Source organism: Pipra filicauda, unplaced genomic scaffold, assembly GCF_003945595.2.
Source record: "Pipra filicauda isolate LSUMZ 115617 unplaced genomic scaffold, ASM394559v2 scaffold648_size187182_pilon, whole genome shotgun sequence".
NCBI classification, from domain to species: Eukaryota; Metazoa; Chordata; class Aves; order Passeriformes; family Pipridae; genus Pipra; species Pipra filicauda.
Genome location: NW_024104807.1, coordinates 69,356 through 95,449, shown reverse-complemented (window position 1 = coordinate 95,449; position 26,094 = coordinate 69,356). Strand labels below are relative to the sequence as shown.

At 52.9% G+C, this 26,094-nt stretch overlaps 2 protein-coding genes across 2 annotated transcripts in view; one reads left to right on the top strand and one right to left on the bottom strand.

Moving 5' to 3' along the window:
• LOC120324669 (zinc finger protein 501-like) overlaps positions 1-26,094 on the top strand; it is a 51,800-nt gene that overhangs the window by 16,718 nt on the left and 8,988 nt on the right. The window lies entirely within an intron of this gene.
• Positions 24,781-25,570, bottom strand: LOC120324672 (zinc finger protein 154-like; the record flags this gene model as incomplete). Its single annotated transcript, XM_039388414.1, has 1 exon — positions 24,781-25,570. A coding segment is annotated over one exon (789 nt), but the record flags the coding sequence as incomplete, so codon positions are not given.

Genomic DNA, 26,094 nt, shown 5'->3' with positions numbered 1-26,094 from the left:
TTTCTCACAGACTCGCTGCAACTTGGCATCATCCACAAAGGAGTGGAAAGTGCATTTCATCCCATCACCCAGAGACATAATAAAGATGTTCCATAGGAATGGTCAAGGGCTGGTCCCTGATGGATGTCACCTGGGAGTTGCTGCCAAGAGGAATTTGTGCCATGACTTTTGACCCTCATCAGTCATTCAACTTCCCACTCACCACGTTTCACTTCTCCAGTCCAGCTCTCACAGGTCCGCCTCTAAGAAGGCCACAGGACACCACATCAAAGGCCTTGAAAAAGTCTGGGCACACAACATCCCTTTTCTTTTGCCTCCCACAGGGGTTCTGCAATCCCTGCCTTGTCCTTCCCATGCCTGGCAATGGCTGCAGGAGGACTTGCCCTATCCCCTTCCCTGCTGAGCCTGAGCAGTCTGGAACTCTGCCAACCCTCCTTGCTGCCCTGTTTGCAGACTGGTTCCATGTCTGCCTTTGGCAAGGCCCCAGGAAGCTCTGGGATGGCTCTGGCCAGGGGACAGAGCAGCCTGTCCCCAGGGGGGCTGCAGAAAGAGGTGTCTCTGTGTCAGGGATTCCTCTCTGCAGGCCCAGAAATGCTGCCTTGCTCTTCTCCAGGGACATCCCTTTGCCCAGGTCAGTGTGTCCAGGCTGCCTTGGCCAGTTGCAGATCCCAGCCTGGGATCCCTGCAGGGCCCTGAGCTGGAGGTGCTGCTCTGCACAGGGAGGGGCTGTGGCACCCTGGGCTGACCCTGCACTGGCCATGCTGGTCAGGGTGGGGAGCAGACCCAGCAGGATGGGGATCACTCCTCTCCACCCTCTGCCATAGTCCTGGAAGGCTCAGTAGCCAAGAACAAGGCTGGGCAGGACCATGGGCTGTTTCCAATGGCACAAAGGGCAGGGCAGGGCTCCACTCCATGCAGCCTGTGGGCTGGAGAGTTCTTCAGGACACCCTCCTGGAAAGCCCACCCCTGGCTCTGGTACAGCCCCCCCTGAACTGGGGAGGCACAAGGGGAGTTCACTGCAGGTGAGACGAGTCACTGGCCAGAGTCCTTTCTCTGTTCCTGCTGCATCCCCTGGAATTGCAGAACTCTCCTTTACCAGTTCACAGGCAGATTTAGGACTTGATCTCTGGGAGACTCCACCCTGGGCAGGATTCTGCTCCAGGGCTCCATTCCCTGCTGACTGGATGGGACGGGCTGTCCCTGCAGATCCTCTGTGCTCTCCTGCACTTCCTGAGTTCCTACAGACAAGTCCTCACCTGCCATCAGAGCCCTCACAAGCTGCAGAGCCCCAGGCAGGTGATGTGGAGACCATTTGCCACTGGCCACCAGCCCAGAACATCTGAACCAGCCCTCAGTCCCTCAAGTACCCCAGTGAGTCGCTTCTCTCACTGCAGGGACTGAATGGGGAAACAAGGAAAGCAATGAGACTTTGCAGAGTCTATTCCTTGGCCTTGTTCTTTACACCAACCTTTCAAAAAGAACAAAGTCTTCAGGAACTGCCCAGGGGGATCCCCTTTCCTGATGGAAATGATGTTAAGGAGCCCAGCCCTGTCCCAGCAGTGCCCAGGGCCTGTCCCTGCCCACGGTCACAGGACTGACACAGCAGGGACTGAGCTGCCAGAGCACTCAGGCCTTGGGCAAGGAGCAGAAAGAAGAGGGAGGCAGTGGGAAAAGAGCATCTCTGAAAAGGCCAAGAGCTGCTGCTCCCTGGCAGTGCTCCTGTACCAGGACTCTTTACCCCTTCTCCTCTGCACACAGGCACTGCCCTCCAGCTTCAGGGAAGTTGTTGGAGGGAGAATCTGCATTCAAAGAAAAAGAATTCAAGTCCTTCATTTTACTCAGAGATTGTGATTCCTCATGTACAGAGTGACAAAGACAGAATGTCTGACAAAGAAGGCAAGGGAACTTTTATTTTGTTTAAATGCACAGAGAGAATGATCCCTCATTTACACAATTGTGGGTCAAAACAAAGAGGTAGAGCGTGAATTAGGTATGAGATGAAGAATAAATTGCTGTGTTAATGACATCAAAAGATTAAAAAAAAAAATGTAACAAATCCCCACCACCACCACTCTCAAAAGCTTTAGAAAGCAGGCTGGGTCAGTAAAGGGTTGCACAATGAGTGTTCTGCAGAAGAAAAGAGGCAGGTTGTTGCTCCTGAAAAACATCCAGTCATCATTTTCCTTATGGCATCCTTGAGCTCCTGGTTCCTGAGGCTGTAGATGAGGGGGTTCAGTGATGGAGGAACCACTGAGTACAGAACTGACACCACCAGGTCCAGAGATGGGGAGGAGATGGAGGGAGGTTTCAGCTGAGAAAAAATACCAGTGCTGACAAAGACTGAGACCACGGCCAGGTGAGGGAGGCAGGTGGAAAAGGTTTTGTGCCGTCCCTGCTGAGAGGGGATCCTCAGCACAGCCCTGAAGATCTGAACATAGGAGAAAACAATGAAAACAAAACAACTGAACACTAAACAGCCACTGACCATAAGAAGCCCAATTTCCCTGAGGTAGCCTGAGTGTGAGCAGGAGAGGTTGAGGATGTGTGGGATTTCACAGAAGAACTGGCCCAGGGCATTGCCCTGGCACAGGGGCAGGGAAAATGTACTGGCTGTGTGCAGCAGAGAATAGAGAAATCCAGTGGCCCAGGCAGCTGCTGCCATGTGGGCACAAGCTCTGCTGCCCAGGAGGGTCCCGTAGTGCAGGGGTTTGCAGATGGCAACGTAGCGGTCGTAGCACATGATGGTGAGGAGGGAAAACTCTGCTGAGATGAAGAAGACAAAGAAAAAGAGCTGTGCAGCACATCCCATGTAGGAGATGGTTGTGGTGCCCCAGAGGGAATTGTGCATGGCTTTGGGGACAGTGGTGCAGATGCAGCCCAGGTCTGTGAGGGAGAGGTTGAGCAGGAAGAAGCCCATGGGGGTGTGCAGGTGGTGGTCACAGGCTACGGCGCTGAGGATGAGGCCGTTGGCCAGGAGGGCAGCCAGGGAGATGGCCAGGAAGAGCCAGAAGTGCAGGAGCTGCAGCTCCCTCCTGTCTGCAAATGCCAGGAGGAGGAACTGTGTGAGGGAGCTGCTGTTGGACATTTGCTTTTTCTTAGGACAGGGTCTGTTCAAAAAAGGAAAGGACAGGGAACAGTTAAGACAGACCTCTGTGAAAAAGCAACTCCATTTCTAAAAGAAATCAATGTGTCAAATGTCACCAAATGCACTGCCAAGGAGTCAGTTTTGCTCTGCTGCAGTGGGACATGGAATTTTTTGGTACAACGCTCTCACACACAAGGAATATCAGATGTAAAAGACCTTGAATACAAAAGTTCCATCTCTACACCCATGACTCAGAAGAGCTGGGGCTGCAGAGCAGAAGCTTAGTCTGAACTTAGAATAATTGTACCTGTGTTTTTCTATTTTTACCATCACATCTGGGGAAGGATTTTTTCCACTGCAGGAATCCTCATTTCTATGGCCCAGCACACAGTGCCCAGCAGAGCTGCAGGGAAGGGCCCCCAGAGCTGCCTGAACGCCCCCTCCCCCAGGCCTTGGGGGCACTTGCCCCCCACTCCCTGCCCAGGGCTCTGCTGCCTGGAGCTGTCCCTGCCAGCAGCTGCTTCCCTGGGCACAGGGCTGGGCCCTGGTAGTGCTGCCAGAGCCCATCCCAGCCCTGGGGGCTCAGCTCTGCCCTGCAGAGCCCTCCCAGCAGCACAGGGCACTGCCCAGGGGCATCTCTGGCTGGGCAGGCTTTGATGGCAATGTCAGAGCAACCCTGAGGAGGCTGGAAAAGTGACACTGATGCTGTCTGTAAGACAGTTTGGATGTCTGATACTCTCAGGTTCAGCACTCTCTAATCTAACAGAGTTCAAGTTTCAGTGTCTCCTCCTGTGCTCAGAGATTGATTTCTCTGTCACAGTCAGCACTCAGACAACCCAGAGTATAACACTGAAAGAACTGGTTCATTCTCTTGAAGGTACCCCCTGTCTGTCTGTGCCTCTTGCAAATACCTTCTGGGAAATTTCCTGCTTTGATCTGGAGCTGTGACCAGCCCTCATCCCTGCAGCCCACTTTGGAGATCAGAAGGTCTCTGCCCTGCTCTGCCCTCCCAGGAGTTGTTCCTTCCCCTCAGCCCTTCTCCCCCATCCCCGTGGCAGCTCCTTGGCCGGGCTGAGAGCTGACCCTGGCAGGCAGCAGAGTCCCTGCCCCAGCACACAGAGCCCTGGGGGCAGGACCCTGCTCTGCCCCACAGCCCTGGGCACCCCTGGCTGCACCCCCACCTTCCCACCCCACAGCCAGCCCTGGCACAGGGAACCTTCTGGCCCTGGGCCTCTGAGGGGGCAGCAGCAAGTCCTGCTCTGCAGCAGCTTCTCCTGCTGCACCCCAGCAAATCCAGCAGAGCCATCCTGACAGCTCCTGCCACTGCTGCCATTTGGCAGCTGGGAGAGGCACTTGCAGGAACTCACCTGCACTGCTCTGCAGCCACAGCCTGACCGTGGCAAAGGGCTGGCAAGGTTCCTGCCCTGAGCAGCTCTGCCCTGTCCTCCCACCCCAGGATCCCTTGAACCTCCTGCTCCCTTCTCCTCTCTGCCCTTGCTGCCTGCAGCTCCTGCCCTGCTCTGCCATATGGCCACTTCCCCTGCACTGCAGCAACTGGGAGAGTCCTGCTGAAAGATCCTAGAAGCTGTGGGATGTGCCAGCTTTAGGAGATGCCTCCAGGAAGGCAAGTTGAACTTTCCTACAGCCAGAGAATTCTTCCTTCAAATCCTGGGAAGGTTTCTCCTGTAGTGAGAGCTCAGTCACCTCCCAGCCCAGGCTGCCTCTCATCTCTCTGCCTTCTCTCCTGTGCCCTGGGTGCTGCAGGCAGTGCCCTCAGCCCCGCTGGGCTGTGCAGAGGAGCTGCTCACCAGCAGAGCTGTCTCTTTGAAGCTCTTCTGGGTTGCCAGGAGCTCCCTGTGTGCCAGGAGCCCGGCCCAGCTCAGCAGCACAGAAACAGCCCCAGGTAGCCCTTTCTCTGCCCCTCTGGGCTCCCTCCAGCTGTCCCTGGGGCTCCAGGGGAACCTGCTGGCACACAGCTGAAGGAAATAATGATGTGCCTTCTCTCACCTGGGCACAGACACTTCTTTCAGCACTGTCATTTCTCCAAACAGACACAGAGTTAACTTCAAGAGGCCCCTTTTCATGTCCCATCATTAGACAGGAAACCCATACACTGCCCAGGAGGGATCTCCTTCACCTGCACTGAGGGAAGGGACTCAGCTGAGTCAACAGAGGTGTCTCCTTGTGGCTCTGCAGACCTGGGGCCAGAAGGACACTCAGCTCCCTCCACAACCTCCATGGGCTGGGATTCCTCCTGCCCCACTTCAGTGGGCCCAAAACAGGCACCTGCAGGTGACTCCTTGTCCCAGCTCCCATGGCAATGAATGAAGACCAAAGCCAGGAGTGACCTGCTGGGACACAAAGCCCTGGTTCCTTCTGAGGGGCCAGAGGTGACCGAGATTCCTGCTGGGAACTGCAGGTTCCAATGGAGCAGTTCCTAGGGACAGGGCAGCAGCTGTGGGATCTTCTTGGAGGCTGCTGGGACATTGCTTTGGCCAACTTCAGTGGCAGAAGGTGCCCACATGTAGGACAGGGGAACCTGTCACTGTTCCTTCTGTCCAGGGCAGCCCCTAGAGGTGCTCAGGTGACCAAATGGAGTCAGGTGGCACAGGGAGAGAGGTCTCTCTCCTGTTCTTTATCAGAGGTATTTTCTACATGTCCTCAGAGCACAATGGCCATTGTCTCCTGGACATCCCTTCACTGCTAAACCTAATTCAGGGCAGCTGAGCCTGGACTGAACAGCCAAAGAGGGGCCTGTAGTGCCAGGGGAGGTGCCAGGGCTCTGCAGCACAAGTGCAGCAGCTGCCATGGACAGCACAGGGCCTGTGCAGGGACCCCGTCCCCATTCCCAGCAGTTGTGGGACAGGCACCACCCAGGGCTTCTCAGACACATTGGGGGCCTTTGGGGCAGGGAGTGAATCCCAGCCCTGCAGGGACACAAAGGCTGTCCCTTCTCTGCCCAGCCAAGGCCGGGCCAGGCACGAGTCCAAAGCACATCAGCCCAGGCTGTCCACACTTGTTTCCTCCCTCTGCTGGCTCTTCTCTCCCCCAGCATTTCAGCAGCACGTGCTGATCTCCTCAGGGATCAGGCCTGGGATTTTCCCCCTGGGCCTGAGTCCCAGCACGTCCACCCCCAAGGCCATTGTCAGCAAAGCCTCTGCACAGCCCAGCTCTCGGGGCTTTCAGAGCAGCTTTCCCCACTGCAAGTCTGTTCTTACCCCGGTGCCCCCGCTGAGGGGCTGCAGCCAGACAGGCCCCAATGCCCTGCGTGTGGGGCACAGGCAGGAGGAACTGCAGCCCCAAGTCTCTCTGCATTCCACTTGGAGGCAATAACAGCCCAGGCCTGCTGAGACAGTTCCCAGGTTGCAGGGCTGTGATGGGTTGGGAGAGAAGGCCAAGGAGACACAGGAGAGAAAGAGCAGGAGAGAGGTGTCCTCAGCAGGAAGGAGCTTCTTGGAGCTGTGGAGCTGCCCTAGGGGATGAAGAAATTGGGTGAACTTTTGTGGGTGAGGGTCAGAGAAGATACTGGCTTGGTTGACCTTGTGGAGTGAGACAAAGATCCCATTCCAGTTGTCTTTGATAACCCTGGAATTCACTGGAAAGGCACCACGAGAGGATGCAAAGAGTCCCAGAGGTTTGTGCAGAGTCTTGGTCAAGACACCCCTTGGTACACAGGCCTTTAGAGCACAGCTGGCAAATTGGTGGACAACAGGGAGGCTCATCTGCATCTGCTTCTCTCCAAGAGGAACCAAGAGGTTCCCTTAGAAACTAACCATAGCAACAGGAATGTATGCTGGTTGCCATGGTAACTGCCCATAGCAATGGGAATGTGTGATGGTTGCCATGGTAACTGACTGTAACAATGGAAAGGTATGCTGGTTGCCATGGTAACCGACCATAGCAATGGGAATGTGTGATGGTTGCCATGTTAACTGACCATGGGGACAGCAATGTATGGTGGTTGCCATGGTATTTGACTGTACCAGTGAGAGTTATGATGGTTCCCATGGTAACTGATAGTAGCAATGAGAATGTATGATGGTTGCCATGGTAACCGACTGTAGCAGTGGGAAGTATGATGGTTCCTGTGGTAAATGACCATAGTAACGGGAATGTATGCTAGTTTCCATGGTAACTGAATGTACCAATGGGAATGTATGCTGGTTGCCATGGTAACCGAGCATAGCAATTAGAATCTATGATGTTGCCATGGTAACAAACCGTAACAATGGGAATGTATGCTGGTTGCCATGGTAACCAAATGTACCAAAGGGAAATATTATGGTTGCCATGGTAACTGACCGTAGCAATTTGAATGTATGATGGTTGTCATAGTAACCAAACATCAAAGCGGGAATGTATGCTGGTTACAATGCCAAACGACCGTAGTAGTGGGAAGTATGATGGTTACCATGGAAACTGACTGTGAAACAGGAATGCATGCTGGTTGCCAGGGTAACCAACTGTAGCAATGGGAATTTATGCTGGTTGCCATGGTAACTGACCATAGCAGTAAGAATGTATGAAGGTTGCCATGGTAACTGACTGTAGCAACTGAAATGTGTGATGGTTGCCATGGTAACTGACTGTAGAACGAAAAATGTATGCTCATTGCCATGGTAGCTGACCATAGCAATGGGAGTGTATGATGGTTTCCATGGTAACCGATCATAGCAACAGGAATCTATGACGGTTGCCAGAGTAACTGACCATAGCAATGGGACTGTATGATGGTTTCCATGGTAACTGACCTTTGCAGTGGGAAATGTGTGATGCTTGCCATGGTAACGGACCATAGCAATAAGACTGCATGATGGTTGCCATGGTAACTGACTGTAGCAATAGGAATGTGTGATGGTTGCCATGGTACCTGTGTGTAGCAATGGGAATGTATGATGTTGTTCATGGTAAATGACTGTAGAAACGGGAATGTATGATGGTTGCCAAGGTAACTGACTGTACCAATGGCAATGTATGATGGTTGCCGTGGTAACTGACCATGGCAATGAGAATGTATGCTGGTTGCCATGGTAACCAAGCATACCAGTGGGAATGTATGATCGTTGCCACAGTAACTGACTGTCGGAATGGGAATGTGTGATGGTTGCCATGGTAACTGCCCTTAGCAATGGGAATGCATGGTAGTTGCTGTGGTAACTGACCGTGGCAATGAGAATATATGCTGTTTGCCATGGTAACTGACCATAGCAGTGGGAAGTATGTTGTTTGCCAACTAAATGACTGTAGCAATTATGGTTGCCATGGTAACCGACCATAGCAATGACAGTGTATTATGGTTGCCATGGTAACTGACTGTGGCAATGAGAATGTACTCTATTTGCCATGGTAACTGACCATAGTAATGGGAATGCATGCTGGTTGTCATGGCAACTGTGATTTACTTAGGCTTTGAGCATGATATTTTCATCTGCAAAAACATTAGTGAGTGTCCAGAGATCTCCCAAGATGGGCTTGAAAGGTCTCAAGCACATGAGCACTAAACAGGGACTAAGGAGCTGTGGCCTCAATGGTGTGGAGACTGAGGACAGCACAAGACAGCCCTGAGAGGGCTTGAAGGGAGGATTTAGAGATGGTGGATCCTTTTGTCAGAGCAGAAAAGAGCATGAGAAAGAAAGAATTAATGCCAAGTGCAGCTGGGGAGGTCCTGAGTGGACATGAGGAAAAAGGAATTTCACTCCATGGAAAACACTGGGCTGGAACACGTCACCCAGGAGGAGTCTGAATGAGCCCCAGGCTTTGTGTGTGCAGGAAGAGCCAGGGAGGACGCAGAGATGTCAGTGCAGGAAGGTGCCAGCCAGGTGGGGCAGCCGGGGGGATGACGACAGCCTGCAGGGAAAGGGGCAGGGCATGGACACCGTAGGACAGCCTGGGCTGGAGAGGAGACAGGGAGGGGGAGAAGCTGAAAGGCCCTGACACAGCCACCTTCTGCAGGCCTTTGGCCAGGGCTGCTGTCTGTGCCCCTGATGCCAGGAGGAGGGGAGTGGCCCTTGCAGCCCTGGGGCCTCATGGCCTCCTTGTCCCTGCTCAGCAGCCTGGCAGGTGCCACCCCACGGTCCTGCCCTTGGCATTGCACATCCCACATCCCAGTGCCCCAGGAAGAGCCCTGAGGAATGAGGCAGGATGTCCCTTTCTGGGCGCTGAGGGTCAGGCCTTGGTCCTCTGGATTAAGGAAACAAGTCAAGGTTTCTTCAGCATCAGAGCCACCTTTCCCTTGCTTCTTCATCCTTGTCATCACTGTCTGCACTTTTCTGCTCTAACTGGAACCTGGGGACACGTTCTCAGTTGTGTCCCTCAGTGAGACTCATTAGCACTACAAGAAACTTTGGTGTTTCAATCTCATTTTGACTTCTTGAGAAGTTGTTTGAACTTTCTCTCAGGGACTGAGTCTCATGTAAACAACAACAAACCCCCCTGAGGGTTATGAAATGCCTGGGGCAGTTGCTGTGCTGCTGAGCTGGGCCAGGCTCCTGGCACACAGGGAGCTCCTGGCAAGCAAGAAGAGCTTCAAAGAGACAGCTCTGCCCAGGAACAGCTCCTCTGCACAGCCCAGCAGGGCTGAGGGCACTGCCTGCAGCACCGAGGGGAAGGGAGCCAGGCAGGAAAAGGTTAAAGGGAATCAGGATTGGAAAGACAGTGAGCTGAACCTTCAGTGGAGGAGAGATTTTCACAGCCTCTCTATGGTAAGTCTGTGCACGCAGGACAATGTTGCTTGTGTGCCTGGAGGAATCTGCCAAAGCTGGCACATCCCACAGCCTGGAGGATCTTTTAGGAGGACTCCCACAGTTTCTCTGTTGCAGAGGAGCAGGAGGAGCTCCAGGGCAGGGCTTCTCTGTGGCACCATCAGAGGGACAGGGCAGGACGGCTCCTTCCAGGGACAGCTGCAGGGTGTGAAGGGGGGGTGCAGCCAGGGGTGCCCAGGGCTGTCCTGCAGAGCAGGGTCCTGCAGCCCAGAGGGCTCTTTGTCAGGGCAGGGGATCTGTCACTGCTGGGGTCACCTCTCACTCTTCCTGGGGAGCTCCCACAGGACTGTGGAGTGAAGCTGTGGGTGGAAGGAGTGACTCTTGGCAGGGCAGGACAGGTTTCTTCTGCTGTTGAGAGGGTGCTGGTTGGGCAAGGGCTGCTCAGAGCTCCAGCTCATAGCCAGGTCATTTTGATGGGACTTTTCATGAGCACCTTCAGGGCCAGACTTTCCTGCTTGAGTCTCTGCTTTCATCAATCTGTGCTTCTACTTTTCTTTCAAATTGATAGGAATGGAAACTCAGCTGGACAGTTAAGAGCAGGGGCTGAGACTTAAACCATTGTGCTGATGTTTCCTGAGACCCTCAGCCAGTGCCCTCACCCTCACCAGCCTCCAGATCCAGCCAGCAGCACCTTCCCACTGTCCCCAGGCTTGGGCTGAGCTCTTCTTTAATCCCTGCACAGCCTGAGCAGCTGCAGGGCTGAGCTGTGCATTCAGGGGCTGAGCTGGGCTCTGGGAGCACTGGCAGGGAAGGACCACGGGGCCCAAGGACCAGCTCCCAGCTGGGACAGCTCCAGGCAGCAGAGACATGGGCAGGGAGGGAGGGAATGCTGAGGGCAGCCCTGCTGCAGGGCAGATGTGGCACCTCCCGACCCTGCCCTGCAGTGCAGACCCCTTCCCTGAGCAGCACAGCTCTTGTGTCCCCTCCCAGCCAGCACAGCCCTCAGCCCGGGGGCTCTGGGCCCTCAGGCACCTCCTGGGCAGGCAGAGCAGCACGAGGGATGGAGGTCATCTCCGCTGCCCTGTGCCCATTTGCTGCTGAGCAGGGCCTGAGGGGACTGTCCTGCCCTGGGGCTGCCTGGGAGGGGCTGTGCAGGGCTGGGAAGGGAAAGCCTTTCCTCAGGGCCCGGCTGTCTCTCTCCTTGCCTTGCTCAGGTGCTCCTGCTCTTGCTGACAGGCTCTCTGGGAATGGCAGGTTGAGCTGCAGAGTCAGGCCCAGCCCCTGGGGCTCCTCCTGTGCAGGGCTGAGCACAGCAAGGAGGTGTCCCAGCTCTCTGTGTCCTGTGGGGCTCTGGGCTCTGGCAGGCTGGGAATGAGCTGACTGTCCCTGACTTTAGGAGAGGAGGGAGCCAATTTCTCTGCCGTGGGTCCCTCTGCTCACCAGGGGAACACAGGAGTGTAACTTTGAGCTGTGTCTCAGAAAGGTGCCAGTGCAGGGCAGCTGGCACAGGACAGAGGGACAGAGCAACTCCCCTCACTCTGCACTAGGCCTCAGACAATCCTCCTGCCTCACAGGCCTCTCTGTTCTCCCGCAGTGCAGCAGAATCTCTCCCTCTGCCTTCTGCCATCCCCCTGCCTGCACCTTGGCAGTGCTGTTGCTGACAAGCTGCTGTGCCTTAGGAGCAGATTCTTTGTCAAAGTTCACCCCCCCGGACTGGCCCTGCCCTCACTGTTCCCGTGCCCTGACTGGGGGGAGCAGGGCTGACTGCCCAGTGTCCTGCAGGCTGAGGTCCTGCTGCTCACAGAACACTTGGCCAGCAGCAATCAGGGCTCCAGCAACCAGGGGAAGGAAGGACACCTGGACACGGTCAAGGGGGAGGTGTTGAGGAGCAGGGATGGGCCTCTGAGAAAGGGCTTTTCCCAGAGAAGTCTGCCCTGCACAGTCACTGTCCTTTCCTTCTTGAACAGGTCCCCATGTCCAGAGGCAACAAATGTCCAACAGCAGCTCCATGCCCCAGTTCCTCCTCCTGGCATTCGCAGACAGGAGGGAGCTGCAGCTCCTGCACTTCTGGCTCTTCCTGGCCATCTCCCTGGCTGCCCTCCTGGCCAACGGCCTCATCCTCAGCGCCGTAGCCTGTGACCACCACCTGCACCCCCCCATGGGCTTCTTCCTGCTCAACCTCTCCCTCACAGACCTGGGCTGCATCTGCACCACTGTCCCCAAAGCCATGCACAACTCCCTCTGGGACACCACAACCATCTCCTACATGGGATGTGCTGCACAGGTCTTTTTACTTTTCTTTTTCATTTCAGCAGAGTTTTCCCTCCTCACCATCATGTGCTACGACCGCTACGTTGCCATCTGCAAACCCCTGCACTACGGGACCCTCCTGGGCAGCAGAGCTTGTGCCCACATGGCAGCAGCTGCCTGGGTCACTGGGTTTCTCACTGCTCTGCTGCACACAGCCAATACATTTTCCCTGCCCCTGTGCCAGGGCAATGCCCTGGGCCAGTTCTTCTGTGAAATCCCACACATCCTCAAGCTCTCCTGCTCACACTCTTACATCAGGGAACTCAGGCTTCTCTTGTTTTCCATCTCTTTAGTATTTGGTTGTTTCATTTTCATTGTTTTCTCCTATATGCAGATCTTCAGGGCTGTGCTGAGGATCCCCTCTCAGCAGGGACAGCACAAAGCCTTTTCCATGTGCCTCCCTCACCTGGCCGTGCTCTCCCTGTTTGTCAGCACTGGCCCATTTGCCTACCTGAAGCCCCCCTCCATCTCCTCCCCATCCCTAGATCTGATTGTGTCAGTTCTGTACTCAATATTACCTCCAGCACTGAACCCCCTCATCTACAGCCTCAGGAACCAGGAGCTCAAGGATGCCCTGAGAAAAATGATGACTGGATGCTTTTCAGGAGCAATAAAGTGCCAGGTTTCTGGTGTGTAGCATTCAGAATGGGACTCCTTAATGGCCCAGCTTTCCTGCTCAGGTTTTTCTTGCAGGTCATCACATTCTTCTTGTAATAATTTTCTCTGCAATTAAATATTATTATGCATCTGCCTTCTAATTTAGTGTCCATCTTTTGATTTTGACACTGAGACTGTATAAATGATGAATTGTGCTCTCTGAGTATTTAAACAAAATAAAGGACCCTGCAGTGCCTTCTTTGTCCAAGGCCCTTCTTCTCAGATGTTCCTAAAGGACAGCACACTGCAGGACAGGGTGTATTTGCAAAGGGGAAGGGGACAATAATCCCAGCCCAGCAGCACTGCCAGGGAGCAGCAGGGCTTGGTCTTTGCAGAGCTGTTCTCTTGCCACTTCCACACTGTCCTCCTGAGCCCCTTTCTCACTGTAAGGCCTGAGTGCTCTCTGAGCACAGTCCTGTGGGCTGGAAGCCCTTGGAGCACAGGCAGGGACAGGCCCTGGGAACTTGTGAAGCAGAGCTTGGTTCCCTTACAGCATCTCCAGGATGCTGTGGGATCTTCTGAGGCCACTGCATGTACTGGGTCACTTCTTCTGTCACCTTGCTCCAGGGCTGGAACTCTCCTGCAGTGTCCCCATGACACTCCTGCTCTCTGCTTTCCAGGTTCCATTTTCAGATCCAGTCTTCCCCTCCTGTTCACAGGGACACCCTGGGAGTGCTTCAGAGCTGCCATCCTGGGGCAGCTCCTGCCCAGCGTGGGCAGGCACAAGGTCTCTCCCCCTGCTCCTCTCACCTCCCCAGTGCCACTGTTTTCTGCAGCCTCCTCATCCTTGCCCAGCACAGCCCTCCTGGCACAGTTGGACACAGCCCTTGTTCTACCCCCTCCTCAGGCACCTGCCCAAGCCCCTCAGCTCCAGCCTGAGGACCAGAAACCTTCAGGGCAGGGAGGCACTGGGGAAAATGCTGAGGGAAACTTTCAGCTGCACTCAAATCCAATTGGAGGGGTTGGCCTCGAGGAAGAAATCCCTTCTCATTCTCCAGAACCACCAGGACAACCTGTGTTGTGTCCTGGGCACTCCTCTGGAAGTGTGGGCTATGGAAAAGGTTTTGGTGTCAGGGATATTGAGAAGGCTGGGCAGTATCACTGGGAGACCTCTCCCAAACCCTTGGAAAGGCCAGAGCCATTCCAGAGCTTCCTGGGGCCTTGCCAAAGGCAGACATGGAACCAGTCTGCCAACAGGGCAGCAAGGAGGGTTGGGAGACTTCCAGACTGCTCAGGCTCAGCAGGGAAGGGGATAGGGCAAGTCCTCCTGCAGCCATTGCCAGGCATGGGAAGGACAAGGCAGGGATTGCAGAACCCCTGTGGGAGGGAATAGAAGGGGATGTTTTGTGCCCAGACTTCATCAAGGCCCTTGACATGGTCTCCTGTGGTCTCCTTATGGCCAGACTGGTGAGAGCTGGACTGGACAAGTGAAACATGTGGTGAGTGGGAAGTTGGCTGAATGAAGAGTGTCAAATAAAATCCATGGTACAAAGTCCTCTTGGCAGCAACTTCCTGGTGAAATCCCTCAGTGACCAGCCCTTGAACACCACTACAGAACATCTTTATTATCTCTCTGTACATTGGGACAAAATGTATTTTCAAGTCCTTTGTGAATGATTCCAAATTTCAGGGAGCTCTTGAGCAACCTGTCCTGGTTTAAAGACACATATTGGGGTGGGAACTCCAATAAAATGAATTCACTCCCCTTTAATTCCCCACCACTATAGGGAGACAAAATACAAGGATGTATAAATTAAAAGATAAGAGTTTACTGACAAGAAATAAACCAGCAAAAACAGTGATATCAACAGAACAGTTCAAAGCAAGAGCAGAGAGAGAAATTGCCTCCTCTCTACCCATCTGCCCCAACTCCCTTTTGTTGGGAGATGAAACAGGGATCAACATGTTTCCCTTCTCCCTTTTCCCCCTGAATGAACAAAGAACAAAAAAGAAAACCACATGAAAGAGGGGGCAAAGCAAAATGTGGGAAACTCTCTGGTCTGAGATCAGTTGTGCTGCCCAAGAACACGCTGACTCCAGAGGTGTCCAAGCGGGGCAGAGCCGGCGACTCCGGTCCGTGCGGCGGCGGGGGGGAGGCAGCGGCTCTGCTTGATTCCATGGAGTTCTGGGGAGGCACAGTGGCCCCTTGGTTCCAGGAGGTTCTGAGATGTCTCAGGGTTCCTTTTGTTCCAAAGAGACCCCACATGTCACAATGGTCCCTTGGTTCCATGAGATTCCACAGTGTCCCTGCATTCCTTTGGTTCCATGAGGCCCTGCAGTGTCACGGTGCCACTTGATTCCGTGACATTACAAAGAATCAGAATGGCCCCTTGATTTAAGGCCAACTGCACATGGGGCTGCCTTGGGGGGAGTGTGGGCACCCAGACAAGGGAGTTGTCACCCCCCTGGACTCAGCCCTGGGGTCACCACATCTGGACTGGTCTGTCTGTCTGTGAGGTTCCCCATTCTGGAGGAATGAGGAAGAACAGGAGAGGGTCTAGAGGAGATCTGACAGGATGGAGCTTTTCTCCATATTGGAAATAGAATGAAATCTCCACAAAGAGTAGCATTGAAGGTTGAGACTGAAGGTGAGGAAAAAGAAATGTCACTCAATAGGGACCCTTGTGCTGCAAGAGGTCACCCAGAGGGAGTCAGGATCAGCCCATGGCTTTGTGTTCCAGGGAACAGCCAGAGCTGGTGCAGAGCCATCAGGGAGGGTCTAGAAATGCTGCTGGGAGGGGGTGGGAAAGCAGGAGGGGTGTGTGCAGCCTGCAAGGCCAGAGCAGCAGCAGGGCCAGGGCAGGACAGCCTGCAGGAGAGATGGCCAAGGGCTCTGGCAGGGCTGCAAGGCCCAAAGGCACCCAGGCCTTTGTCCCCTTGCCTCTGGCAGCTGCCTCTGCCACTCAGGCCACCACAAGCCACTTTCCTGGCAGGTTCTGCCCTTGGGTTCTGCCTCGCCCCTCCCTCAGCAGCCTGGCAGGGGTTGCCCAGTTTTGGGCCTTTGTTGTTCCTCCCCCTCCCATCCCAGTGCCCCCCAAACAGCCCTGAGCCAGCCGGGAGGGACAGGATCTGCTGGGCCAGGGCCTGGGGCTCAGCCCTTGGCCTTTGTGCTCCACAAAACCAAGGCAGGCTTTGCTCAGCATTGCAGGGGCCTGCCCAGAGCCTTTGTCTGCCTGCACTCCTGGCCTCCAAGGAGCTGCTCCAAGGAGTCCCTGGGGAGGCTTTGGCAGTGCCTGCCCTCAGTGGGGCCCAGCAATGCTTCAAGGCACTTGGACTTTGGCTTCTGACTTCTTCAGCAGCTGCTTCAATCTTCTCTCAGCACCTCAGGATCATGGGCTGAGCTGCAAACACACCGTGGGGCTCATTAAATTCCAGAAATCCCTCAGGATCTCTTTGTCTTCCTTTAATTGTCTTCAAGGCAATTGCAAAACAAGTCTTCAAAATTTGTACTTTTTTTGTTTTAATTCAAGGATGGATATTTTTTAGTTCAGAGAAGAGGTGACAGAGGTGTTCTCCAAGTGATCTTGATGCTGAGTGTCTCCTCAGGAGATCCAGACTGACCCTGGATGATCAACCTTGCTCCTCACCCCCCAACCTCACCAGTTCTGACATGGCCCATCTTGGACTGACAGCTGATGCAACTCCAAACACACTGTGGGACCTATTAAAACACTGACAAACAAATTATTTTCATTCCTTTAATTGTCTTCAAGTCTTCAAGACTTCTAGAGCTAATTGGAGTTGTTTTGTACTTTAGCTAAGGAGGATGACTTTAAAGTGGAAGTCATGAAAAATATATATTTTTTGATGAAATGGAATGATTTACATAGATCATTGGGATGCAAGAGGGTCAGGGCACAAAGGAATTGGATCCAAAGATAAGGGGACAAAAGACATTACTAGCAATTAATCATTGACCAGTTGAACAGTTATCAAGTGATTCAATAGCATGTGCTACAATTTTAACAGTGACTGAATTATAGATTCCCAAGAACAACATTCCCACCACAGTCAATTCACACCCACACCCAGGCAGAGATGTGTGGACACATCAAGAGCTGGGTGTGGAAAGGTCCCTCTCCCAAATTCTCCTTGTTGTCAGGGAAACACTCCCCCAAATCCCTTTGTGTTTCCCACCAGACAAGGGTCACAGCTGGAGGAGTGTTTGTTGAGGGGGATCAGAATTGTCCTGGGCACCAGCGAGGGTCTTTGGAGTGTTGCAAACTGGAGGGTTCCCGAGCTGGGAGAGGCTGCCAGAGGTGTCCCACTGAGAGGGAGGTGCTGGGGAGCTGCCAGGGCCTCCCTCAGCCCCGCTGGGTGTGGGCTCCCAAGGGGACTGGCTTTAGTTATCTGCTGAATTTCCATCCTGGTGTCAGGAATGACTGGAGTTTCCAAACTATTTGGGAATTGTATCCAAACTGTTCCATTTGAGTTCTGATTCAGGTAGGGAACGTTCCAAGGTTTTCAGGGGATGACTGATTATCCTGTGTTCCCCAACTGCTCTTACACCCATCCCAGTCAGCTGGATGGTTTATTGACAATGTGTCCTGAGGGGCAGCACCTCTGATGCCATAGAAACCCCTCCCCCTGGATTAGGAAACCTTTGGAATTCAGGAGCTGTTCCATGAGAATGAACAGCAATTTCCCTAAAGCCCAGAGCCCAGCAGAACAAAGGCAGGCCCCATCAGTGTCAGAGCAAAGGTCCCCCATCCCTGTGTCCCTGTGGCCGCTGAGGCGGCAGCGCAGGCCCGAGGCGGTGCCGGGTCCCGGTGCAGCCGGGGCAGAGCGGCGGCTGCGCGAGCGGCAACCCCGGCGGTGAGTGCGGCAGCCCCGTGGGAGCGGCGGCTCCGGGCACAGACGCCGGCGGCAGCCGCTGTGGCTCGTGGAACCGAGTGGCCATTGGGACACTGCAGGGCCTGCTGGAATCCAGGGGCCGGTGGGACACTGGGGAGCCTCTTGGAGCCAAGGGAACCCTGGGATATTCTGGAACATCCTGGAAGCAAGGAGCCATTGTGACACTGCAGGGCCTCATGGAGCCAAAGGAATCCTGGAGAGATAGTGGAAACTCATGGAATCAAGGGGCCGTTTCTGGCAGGATGCTCTGCTCTGACAGTACCTAAACAATGGTTAGAGAATGCAAACCATGCAAGCTCTCTGTAGTGAGTTACTGCTGGTGTCAAGGTGCTGTTTTTAATGTTGAATTATGCTAAACCCAAAATGCTTCATGAAACTTCAGACACACATCCTGCTTTCTGAAGCAGGATTTGACAGAGAAGCTGCTCCCTGGCCTGCAAATATGTCTGGCAGTCAAACCCTTGATAACTGTAAAAGCCCCGTCCAACTGTCATGGGGCAGATTCTTCCACAGACTTCTTGAAGTTTGTGGGGCTTCTGCCATGAAGCAGGGACAGCTCTTCATGGTCACTGCCCAAGGGTTAAGTGAAAGAGAGAGAACTACCCCCTGTCATTGTGGGATGAGTTATCTCAATGTCTGCTTCAGGATTGTTTCTTTTTGCTGATTTTGATCCAATTACTTTAATAGAATGACTTTGATAGACTGTCCTGTCCTATCTTACACTATACTGCTAAGAGATTTTTGGCTTTTATAATTTGAAGTAAATAACTCTCTTTAAGGTCTTTAGTCTGTTCACTTGTCTAGTAAATTTTCTGTTCATTTGTCATAATAAATCGTTCATTTTATAGAAATATTTCTGATTTGCCATCACTAAAAACTGCAGGACAAAGTGATTGAATCACACCTCTATAATTCCTGCAACTGAAACCAAAATCTGAGTCTGAGATTGGATCCAGCCACCCCCAGGCTCCTCTCTGAGAAGGACTTTAGAAAGCAGGGGGGTCCTTTGTGCACCTCGTAGCTCAATGAGTTCAGCACAGAATCCCCCTGCACACACACAAACACACAGGCATGGGAATCTACACACACACTCCTGTTCATCCCTGCACAGACATAACCCAGACAGACTCGCAGGGGAACTCCACACACCATTCCCACATCACAACATGGGAACGGTTAGAAAAACATAAAATATGTGCACCAACCATCACTGCACTGCAGCATTCACAGGATGTGACACCTGTGTCCACTTCTGAAATGTTACAGCCATTCTACACAGCCTTTATTTCCTGTCAGCTGAGTATTCTATCAGCTGCATTCTAAGATGAAACTCCAGGCACATGAACAGCTGAATCTGTTCCACATTTAAACGCTGTTGGCACATTTTTAAATGGAGAAAGTAGGGAAACTGCTCAGTGTTCAAATGAATGAAACACAGTGAGCCACAAAAGGCAAACGTACATAGTGTACAGCAGCTTCCTGGTGCTACAAATCTGCTCAATTTTTTATGTTTGGCATTCAGAGACCATGTTTAAATTTATTAAACTACTCCCGTTCTGCTCCCCCCCCCTTTTTTGAAGTGTTTCAATTGCCTTTCCTTCTTCCAACACCTGTGACAACTGTTAAAACAGTCAGTAAAATTAAGTCCCCTCTAGAATCCTTTAGTCAACGTTACATTGTAATCAGAGGTTGAGGGAGATTTCCTGTTACAAATGCACTGATTCATTTAAACTTAATTAACTGACACATATGTCAAAATGAGTAGATACATTTATTGCATGTTAGCTCATTAAATATTAGTAATTATTAGTGCTATTGTTATTGTTGAAAGAGCAAAAATTCAAGACTGCAGCTGGCTTTAAGTTATTGCATTCTTTAACATGCTCTGCCTTCAAATCAAAGCATACCTAGTGATGGTCAGACAGATGTCTCTGCACTCTCAAAATGTTCAGACAATTTTTAGCTCGAATCCTCTCTACCCTCACCCATAACACAAGAACTGCAGAAACTACAACACCTATTTCCTATGTCCTTATGCTCACATGTGCATATGCAGGTCACAATATATAGTCAAATCACAATTACTATGGATATTATTAATGTGTTAAACTGTAGGGTTTGTTAATTGAAGCAGATATATTTCTGAATGTTAGTTCTTTCTCTGTGTCCATTCAATCCCATACATTCAGTCTCAAGCCCTGCACTCACACAATATATTGGGAGTGTTTTAAGATGACTTTTAATTGAGTCAAAGAGGAAGAAACAAATTAGTTAGAATCTTGCACCAGAGCCAAAAAGACACGTGCCCTCATTTTATTGAAATGCATCTACTCTAAGAGGCTTATCTAAACTAATCCTTCAAATTAGCTGTAAGAAGGTACATTCAAGAAAGCTCCTTTGGAAAGACTGGGGGGGAAAATCATCCACAAAAAACCCCAACATTTAACTGACCTAGGAAGCAAGAATTTGGCACAGAATTAATACCGGAGAAAAATGAGACCAGTGAAAGATCCTGAACTCAGGAGAACCTGACTGTGCTGGGGAATCAGAGCTTTCACCCTGGGAAATGAACTGCTCTGAAACAGTGGGAAGAAACCAGGAACAAAGGCTGTGTTCAAATGCTCAAGAGGAAACAACTCCTTCCTCACCAAAAGGTCTGAGCAACCCTTAACTCATCTCTAGACATCCATGGAAATAAACCAGCCTGACCTTGAACCCAAGGGAAACAAAGACAAATTCCATGGCTTTAGCTGGAGCAAGGTTGGGGGGGGATGTGTCACTCCTCTCTGACATCACATGTTCCCCATGACATCACATCCTTCCTGTGACATCACACCTCCCCTATGACATCACATCTCCTATATGACATCACATCCATCATATGACATCACATCTGTCCTGAGATATCATATAACCCCTGTGACATCATGTCCTCCCCTGTGACATCACAGCTCTCCTATGACATCACAGCTCCCTGTGACATCACATCCTCCACTATGAAATTACATCCATCATATGACATCACATCCTTCATGTGACATCATATCTCCTCTATGACATCAAATCCATCATATGACATCACACCTCTCATGTGATATCATATAATCCCCGTGACATCATTTCCTCCCCTATGACATCACATCCTTCATGTGACATCACATCTTCATTATTACATCACACCTCCCCATGACATCAAAGCTCCTCTGTTACGTCACAGCTCCTCTGTGGCACCACACCTGTCCTGTAACATCACATCTCCCCTATGACCTCACATCCATCATATGACATCACACCTCTCCTGTGATGTCACATCATCCCTGTGATGCCCTGTCCTTCTCTGTGAAATCATAACTCCTCCATGACATCACATCCTCCCCAGGACATCACAGCTCTCTTATGATGTCACATCCGTCATATGACATCATGTCTCCCTTGTAACATCATGTCCTCCCCATGACATCACATCCTTCCTGTGATATCATCTCTCCTCTATGATATCACATTCTCCCCTGTGACATCACACCTCTCCTGTGATATCATATCATCCCTGTGATGTCACGTCCTCCCCTCTGACATCACATCTCCCACATGACATCATACCTCCTCATGACATAACAGCTCTCCTGTGACATCACACCAGTGTTTTGGCCCCTGCTGAGCACAGCACCAACACTGGGACATTCCTTCCTTAGCTGAGGGCAAGAGCCTGGCAGGGGACCCAAGTAGGCCAGCTGAGCCCAACTGAGCCAAGGGACATTGCAGCCCATGGGAGGTCAGCTCAGCTCTAAAAGCTGAGGCAGGGAGCAGGAGGGGGGCATTCATTGTCTGATGGCTGCCTGCTGAGGAACCGTCCCGCGGACCCAAGCCCTGCTCCTCGGGAGTGGCCGACCATGGCTGCTCATGGGAAGCAGAGAACAAACCCTGCTGTCTTTGGCTTCTGTGTGCACAAGCTTTGCTTTGCTTTTTCCTTTAAAAAACCTGCCTTATTTAAACCCACTATTTTTTTTTCCACCCTACTCTCTCCCCTGTCCCGCTGGGAAGGGGAGTGATAGAGTGGTTGGGAGGGCACATGGTATCCAGCCAAGGTCAACCCACCACACACCTGAACACTTCCAGAGACTCCACCACCTCCCTGGGCTACTTGTTCCAATGCCTGAACACTCTCTCAGTGGAAAAAGGTTTCTTTAATATCTAATATGAACCTTGCCCAACGCAATTTAAGGCCATTCCCTCACAACCTTTCACTATAGCATTGTGCAGGAGATGCTGGGGGAGATGGTGCCAAAGGCTTTCTGGAATTCCACAGAGACACATCCCCTGCCTTTCCCTCAGCTGCTGAGCGGGTCCTTTGTCAGAGGAGATGAGGTTGGTCAGGCAGGACCTGCCTTTCCCAACCCCACGCTGGCTGGGCCTGATCCCCTGGTTGTCCTGCCCCTGCCATGGGATGGCACTGAGGAGGATCTCCTGCATGGACTTCCCTGGTCCTGAGGTCAATGGGACAGGCCAGAAGTTCCCCAGATGCTCCTTTTGGCCCTTCCTGGGGATGGGCATCACATGTGCTTGTTGCCAGTCAGCTGGGACTTGTGCAGTTGTGCAGCACTGCTGGGGAATGAGTGAGAGTGGCTTGGCCAGCTCCTTCTCCAGCTCCCTCAGGACTCTTGGCTGCATCCCATGTGGACCCAGGCACTTGGGGGGTCTCACTGGCAGAGCAGGTCACTGACCATTTCCTCCTGCATTGTGGGGGCTTCACTCAGCTCCCCATCACCAGCTTCCAGCCAAAGCCTGCCTGCCAGGTGTCCAAGGGGTCAGTTCTGCTGCCCCCTCCTTCCTTCCCCCACAATGGAAAACTCCCTCATTTTGGGTCCCTGTGCCCCAGACGGCTCCAACCACCACCTCACCCACCAGTCCCACAATCATGGGATGCTTTGGCTTGGGAGGGGCCTTAAAGAGCATCTCAGCACCCTCAGAGTCAAGAATTCCTTCCTACTATCTCCTCCAACCCTTCCCTCTATCCATGTGAAGCCACTGCCCCTTGTCCTGTCACTCCAGGCCCTTGTCCAAAGTCTCTCTCCATCTCTCTGGTTGGCTCCCTTCAGGCACTGCAAGGCCACAATTAGGTCACCCCTGAGCCTTCTCTTCTCCAGCCTCAACAATCCCAATTCTCTCAGTCTTTTCTCACAGCAGAGCTGCTCCATCCCTCTGATCCTCTTGCTGCTCCCCTCTGCACTCGCTCCAACAGGTCCATGTCCTTCCTGTGCTGGAGCCCAGAGCTGGAGGCAGCTCTGCAGGTGGGGCAGCATTACAGCCATGCATGTTCCAGCAAGGACATGGTGGAACCTCCTGGAACCAAGGACCACTGGGACACTGCAGGGCCTTCTGGAGCCAAAGGAGCCCTGGGACACTGGGCAATCTCATGGAATCAAGGCAGCACTGTCACTCTGGGAAAACTCCTGGAATTCAGGGCTCATTGTGACACTGCAACTCCCCATGGAACAAAAGGAACCCTGGGACGCTGCAGAAACTCATGGAACCAAGGGACCATTGGGACATTGAGGGGGCTGATGGAATCAGGAGGCCATTGGGACAATCCAGGGCCTCATGAAATCAAAGGAATTCTGGGACACTGTCAAACCTCCTGGAACCAAGGGTTCCTGCTGACATGTGTGTCCTCCTGGAACCAAGGGAGCCCGGAGATATTTCTGAACCTCCCAGAATCCAGGGGCCATTGGGACCCTGCAGAACCTCCTGCATTCCAGTGCTCCTTGTGAAACTGCAGGCTCTCCTGGAACCCAAGGATTCCTGGAACACTGCAGAGCTCACGGAACCAAGGGGCCACTGTCCCACTGCAGCTCCTTCTGAAGCACAAGGGACCCTGGGACAGTGGGAAATCTCTGAGAATCCAAAGGGCATTTTGGGACTGCAGGGCCTCATGGAACTAAAGGAACCTTTGGAGACTGTGGAAGCTCATGGAACCAAGGGGCCATTGTGACATGTGGGGTCTCATGGAACCAAAGGAACCCTGAGAATTTCTGTGGGAACAAGTTAAGGCAGCAGCAGCTGCATTCAGTTAATCAGGATCCAAAAGGAGTGTTTTGGCCTTGACTGGTGTTTTCCATCCAGAGAGGGCTGTTTGCCAAAGTGGAAACCACTTGGAACGCTCTGCATGGCAGCCTGTGTTTTTCTCTGGTGGCTGAACACAGCCAGCACATGAGGGGAGGGGAATGTGTGGGATCAGGGCACTGCTTTGGGGCCATGCTGGGAATTCCAGTGGACTAAAAGACAAAGCCCAGGCGCTGTTTCCAAAGGAACCCCAATGAAAGGGGGACGCCGGAAAGATGGGTGGACAAGTCCTGAAATGGAACTCTGTGTGTGCAGCCTCATTTTCTCCCTCAGTGCCCACAGAGGGAGCAAAAAGTGGGGGTTGGGACCCCTAAACTGTTGGGGGGGGGGGAAATGGGGATTGAGGGAAAAATGGGAAAGTGGGAGTTACAGGGAGAAGGGTGGAAAAGGGGGATAGTCTGGTGGGTTCAACAGTCCCATTGAGGTCTTTGGACACAGGGGTGCATGGAAAGTGTGGTGCTGGGGGTGCTGTATCCAATCTCACTTGCATTATGCCAACAGTTGCAAATTAGAGGAATTACAGAGGTGTGACTGAAACACTTTTGTCGCCCAGATTTTAATAATGGCAAAACAGATCTATTGATAGAAATGAGTTAGTTATAGTTACAAATGATCAGACAAAAGATCTTCATCAGAATTATTTACTGCACAGTACAAACACTAAGACTACCAGGAGTACAGGATAAGGTAGGACAGTGCTCTACACTAAAGCAATTGTTGAAGCAATTCTACTCAAGCTGGCACAAAAGCAATAATTCTTAATTAGAGATGGATGGAACTTCCCCAGACCAACGCTCGGGAGGAGATCTCTGCTCTCAACCTCCAGAACCGACCTAGGGGGGTTGCCAGCCAAGGCAGGAGTCTCCACAAACTCTCCCAGAAGGCTTCTGTTGGAATAACCTGCCCCTGGGAAAGGGGACTGGCCCTTTGTGGTTGAAAGGGATGGACTGACAGTCACTGGACTCCAGGGGTTGCCTCACCATCAGGGGCTTCATTCAGGGTGGAAGTAGCGGCTGAAGCTCTTCCCGCAGTCGGGGCACTCAGAGGGCTTCCCTTACTGGTGGGTCCGTTGGTGTCTGGTAAAGTTAGAGCTGTGGGTGAAGCTCTTCCCACACTCCCCACACTTGTAGGGCCTCTCCCCATTGTGGATGCGCCGGTGGGCGACGAGGGTGGAGTTGTGCTTGAAGCCCTTCCCGCAGTCGGTGCAGCGGAAGGGCCTCTCATCCGTGTGCGTCCGCTGGTGCAGGAGGAGACTGAAGCTGGTCTGAAACCCCTTCCCACATTCCAAGCACTTGTAAGGTCGTTCCCCAGTGTGGATGAGCTGGTGTTTGCGGAGTCTGGAGCTGTAACTGAAGCCCTTCCCACATTCCCCACATGTGTAAGGCCATTTTCCAGTGTGGATGTGCTGGTGTTGGATCAGGTCAGAACTGACCCTGAAACTCTTCCCACATTCCTGACATGGGTATGGCCGTTCCCCAGTGTGGATGTGCTGGTGTTGCATCAGGGTGGAGCTGTCCCTGAAACTCTTCCCGCATTCCTGACATGGGCATGGCTGTTCCCCAGTGTGGATGCGCTGGTGTTGGGTGAGAGTGGAGCTGTCCCTGAAACTCTTCCCACATTCCCCACATGTGTAGGGACGTTCCCCACTGTGGATTTGCCGGTGTTGCCTAAGGTTGGAGCTGTCACTGAAACTCTTCCCACATTCCCCACAAGTGTATGGACGTTCCCCAGTGTGGATATGCTGATGGCAGAGGAGGTTGGTGCTCTTCCTGAAGCTCTTCCCACATTCCAAGCACTGGAAGGGTTTCTCCCTGCTGGGAGGCTGCTCAGGGACCACCAGGTCAGAGCTCTGCCTCAAGCTCCGGCCGCCTTCCCGGCACAGGCTGGCTCTTTCCTCCTCAGAGCACCCTGGGATGGCTTTGGAGCCCCTCCTGCGGGGGGATCTCCGGCCCTTTTCCTCCCCGCTGCCTTCCTGCGCCGGGGAGCCCTTCAAAACGGCCTCTCCCACCAGGGTCTCACGGGGGGATTTGTCCTCCGGGCTCTCCCTCCTCACCTCGGGGCCTGGGGCAGGAAGCAAGAAGGACAGGCAGGGGATTTGCCTCCGGCCCACAGGGAAGGCCAAGGACATCCCCCCAACTCCGGCCCCGGCAGGACGGCGGCGCCAGCGGGGTTGTCCTGCAGCCGGGGCCATGCTCGGCTGACAGAGCCAGCACAACACCCGCCCAAAGGGACACTGACTTCCTCCTCACCTGCCTGGGGGGACCAAGGCATCTTCCTCTTCCTCGCAGCCTCCTCCTCCATCCGACCAAGCTTTGGGAAGGACAAATCCTGATGGGGGGAAAACAAGGGCTGAGCGCGTTGGTTTGG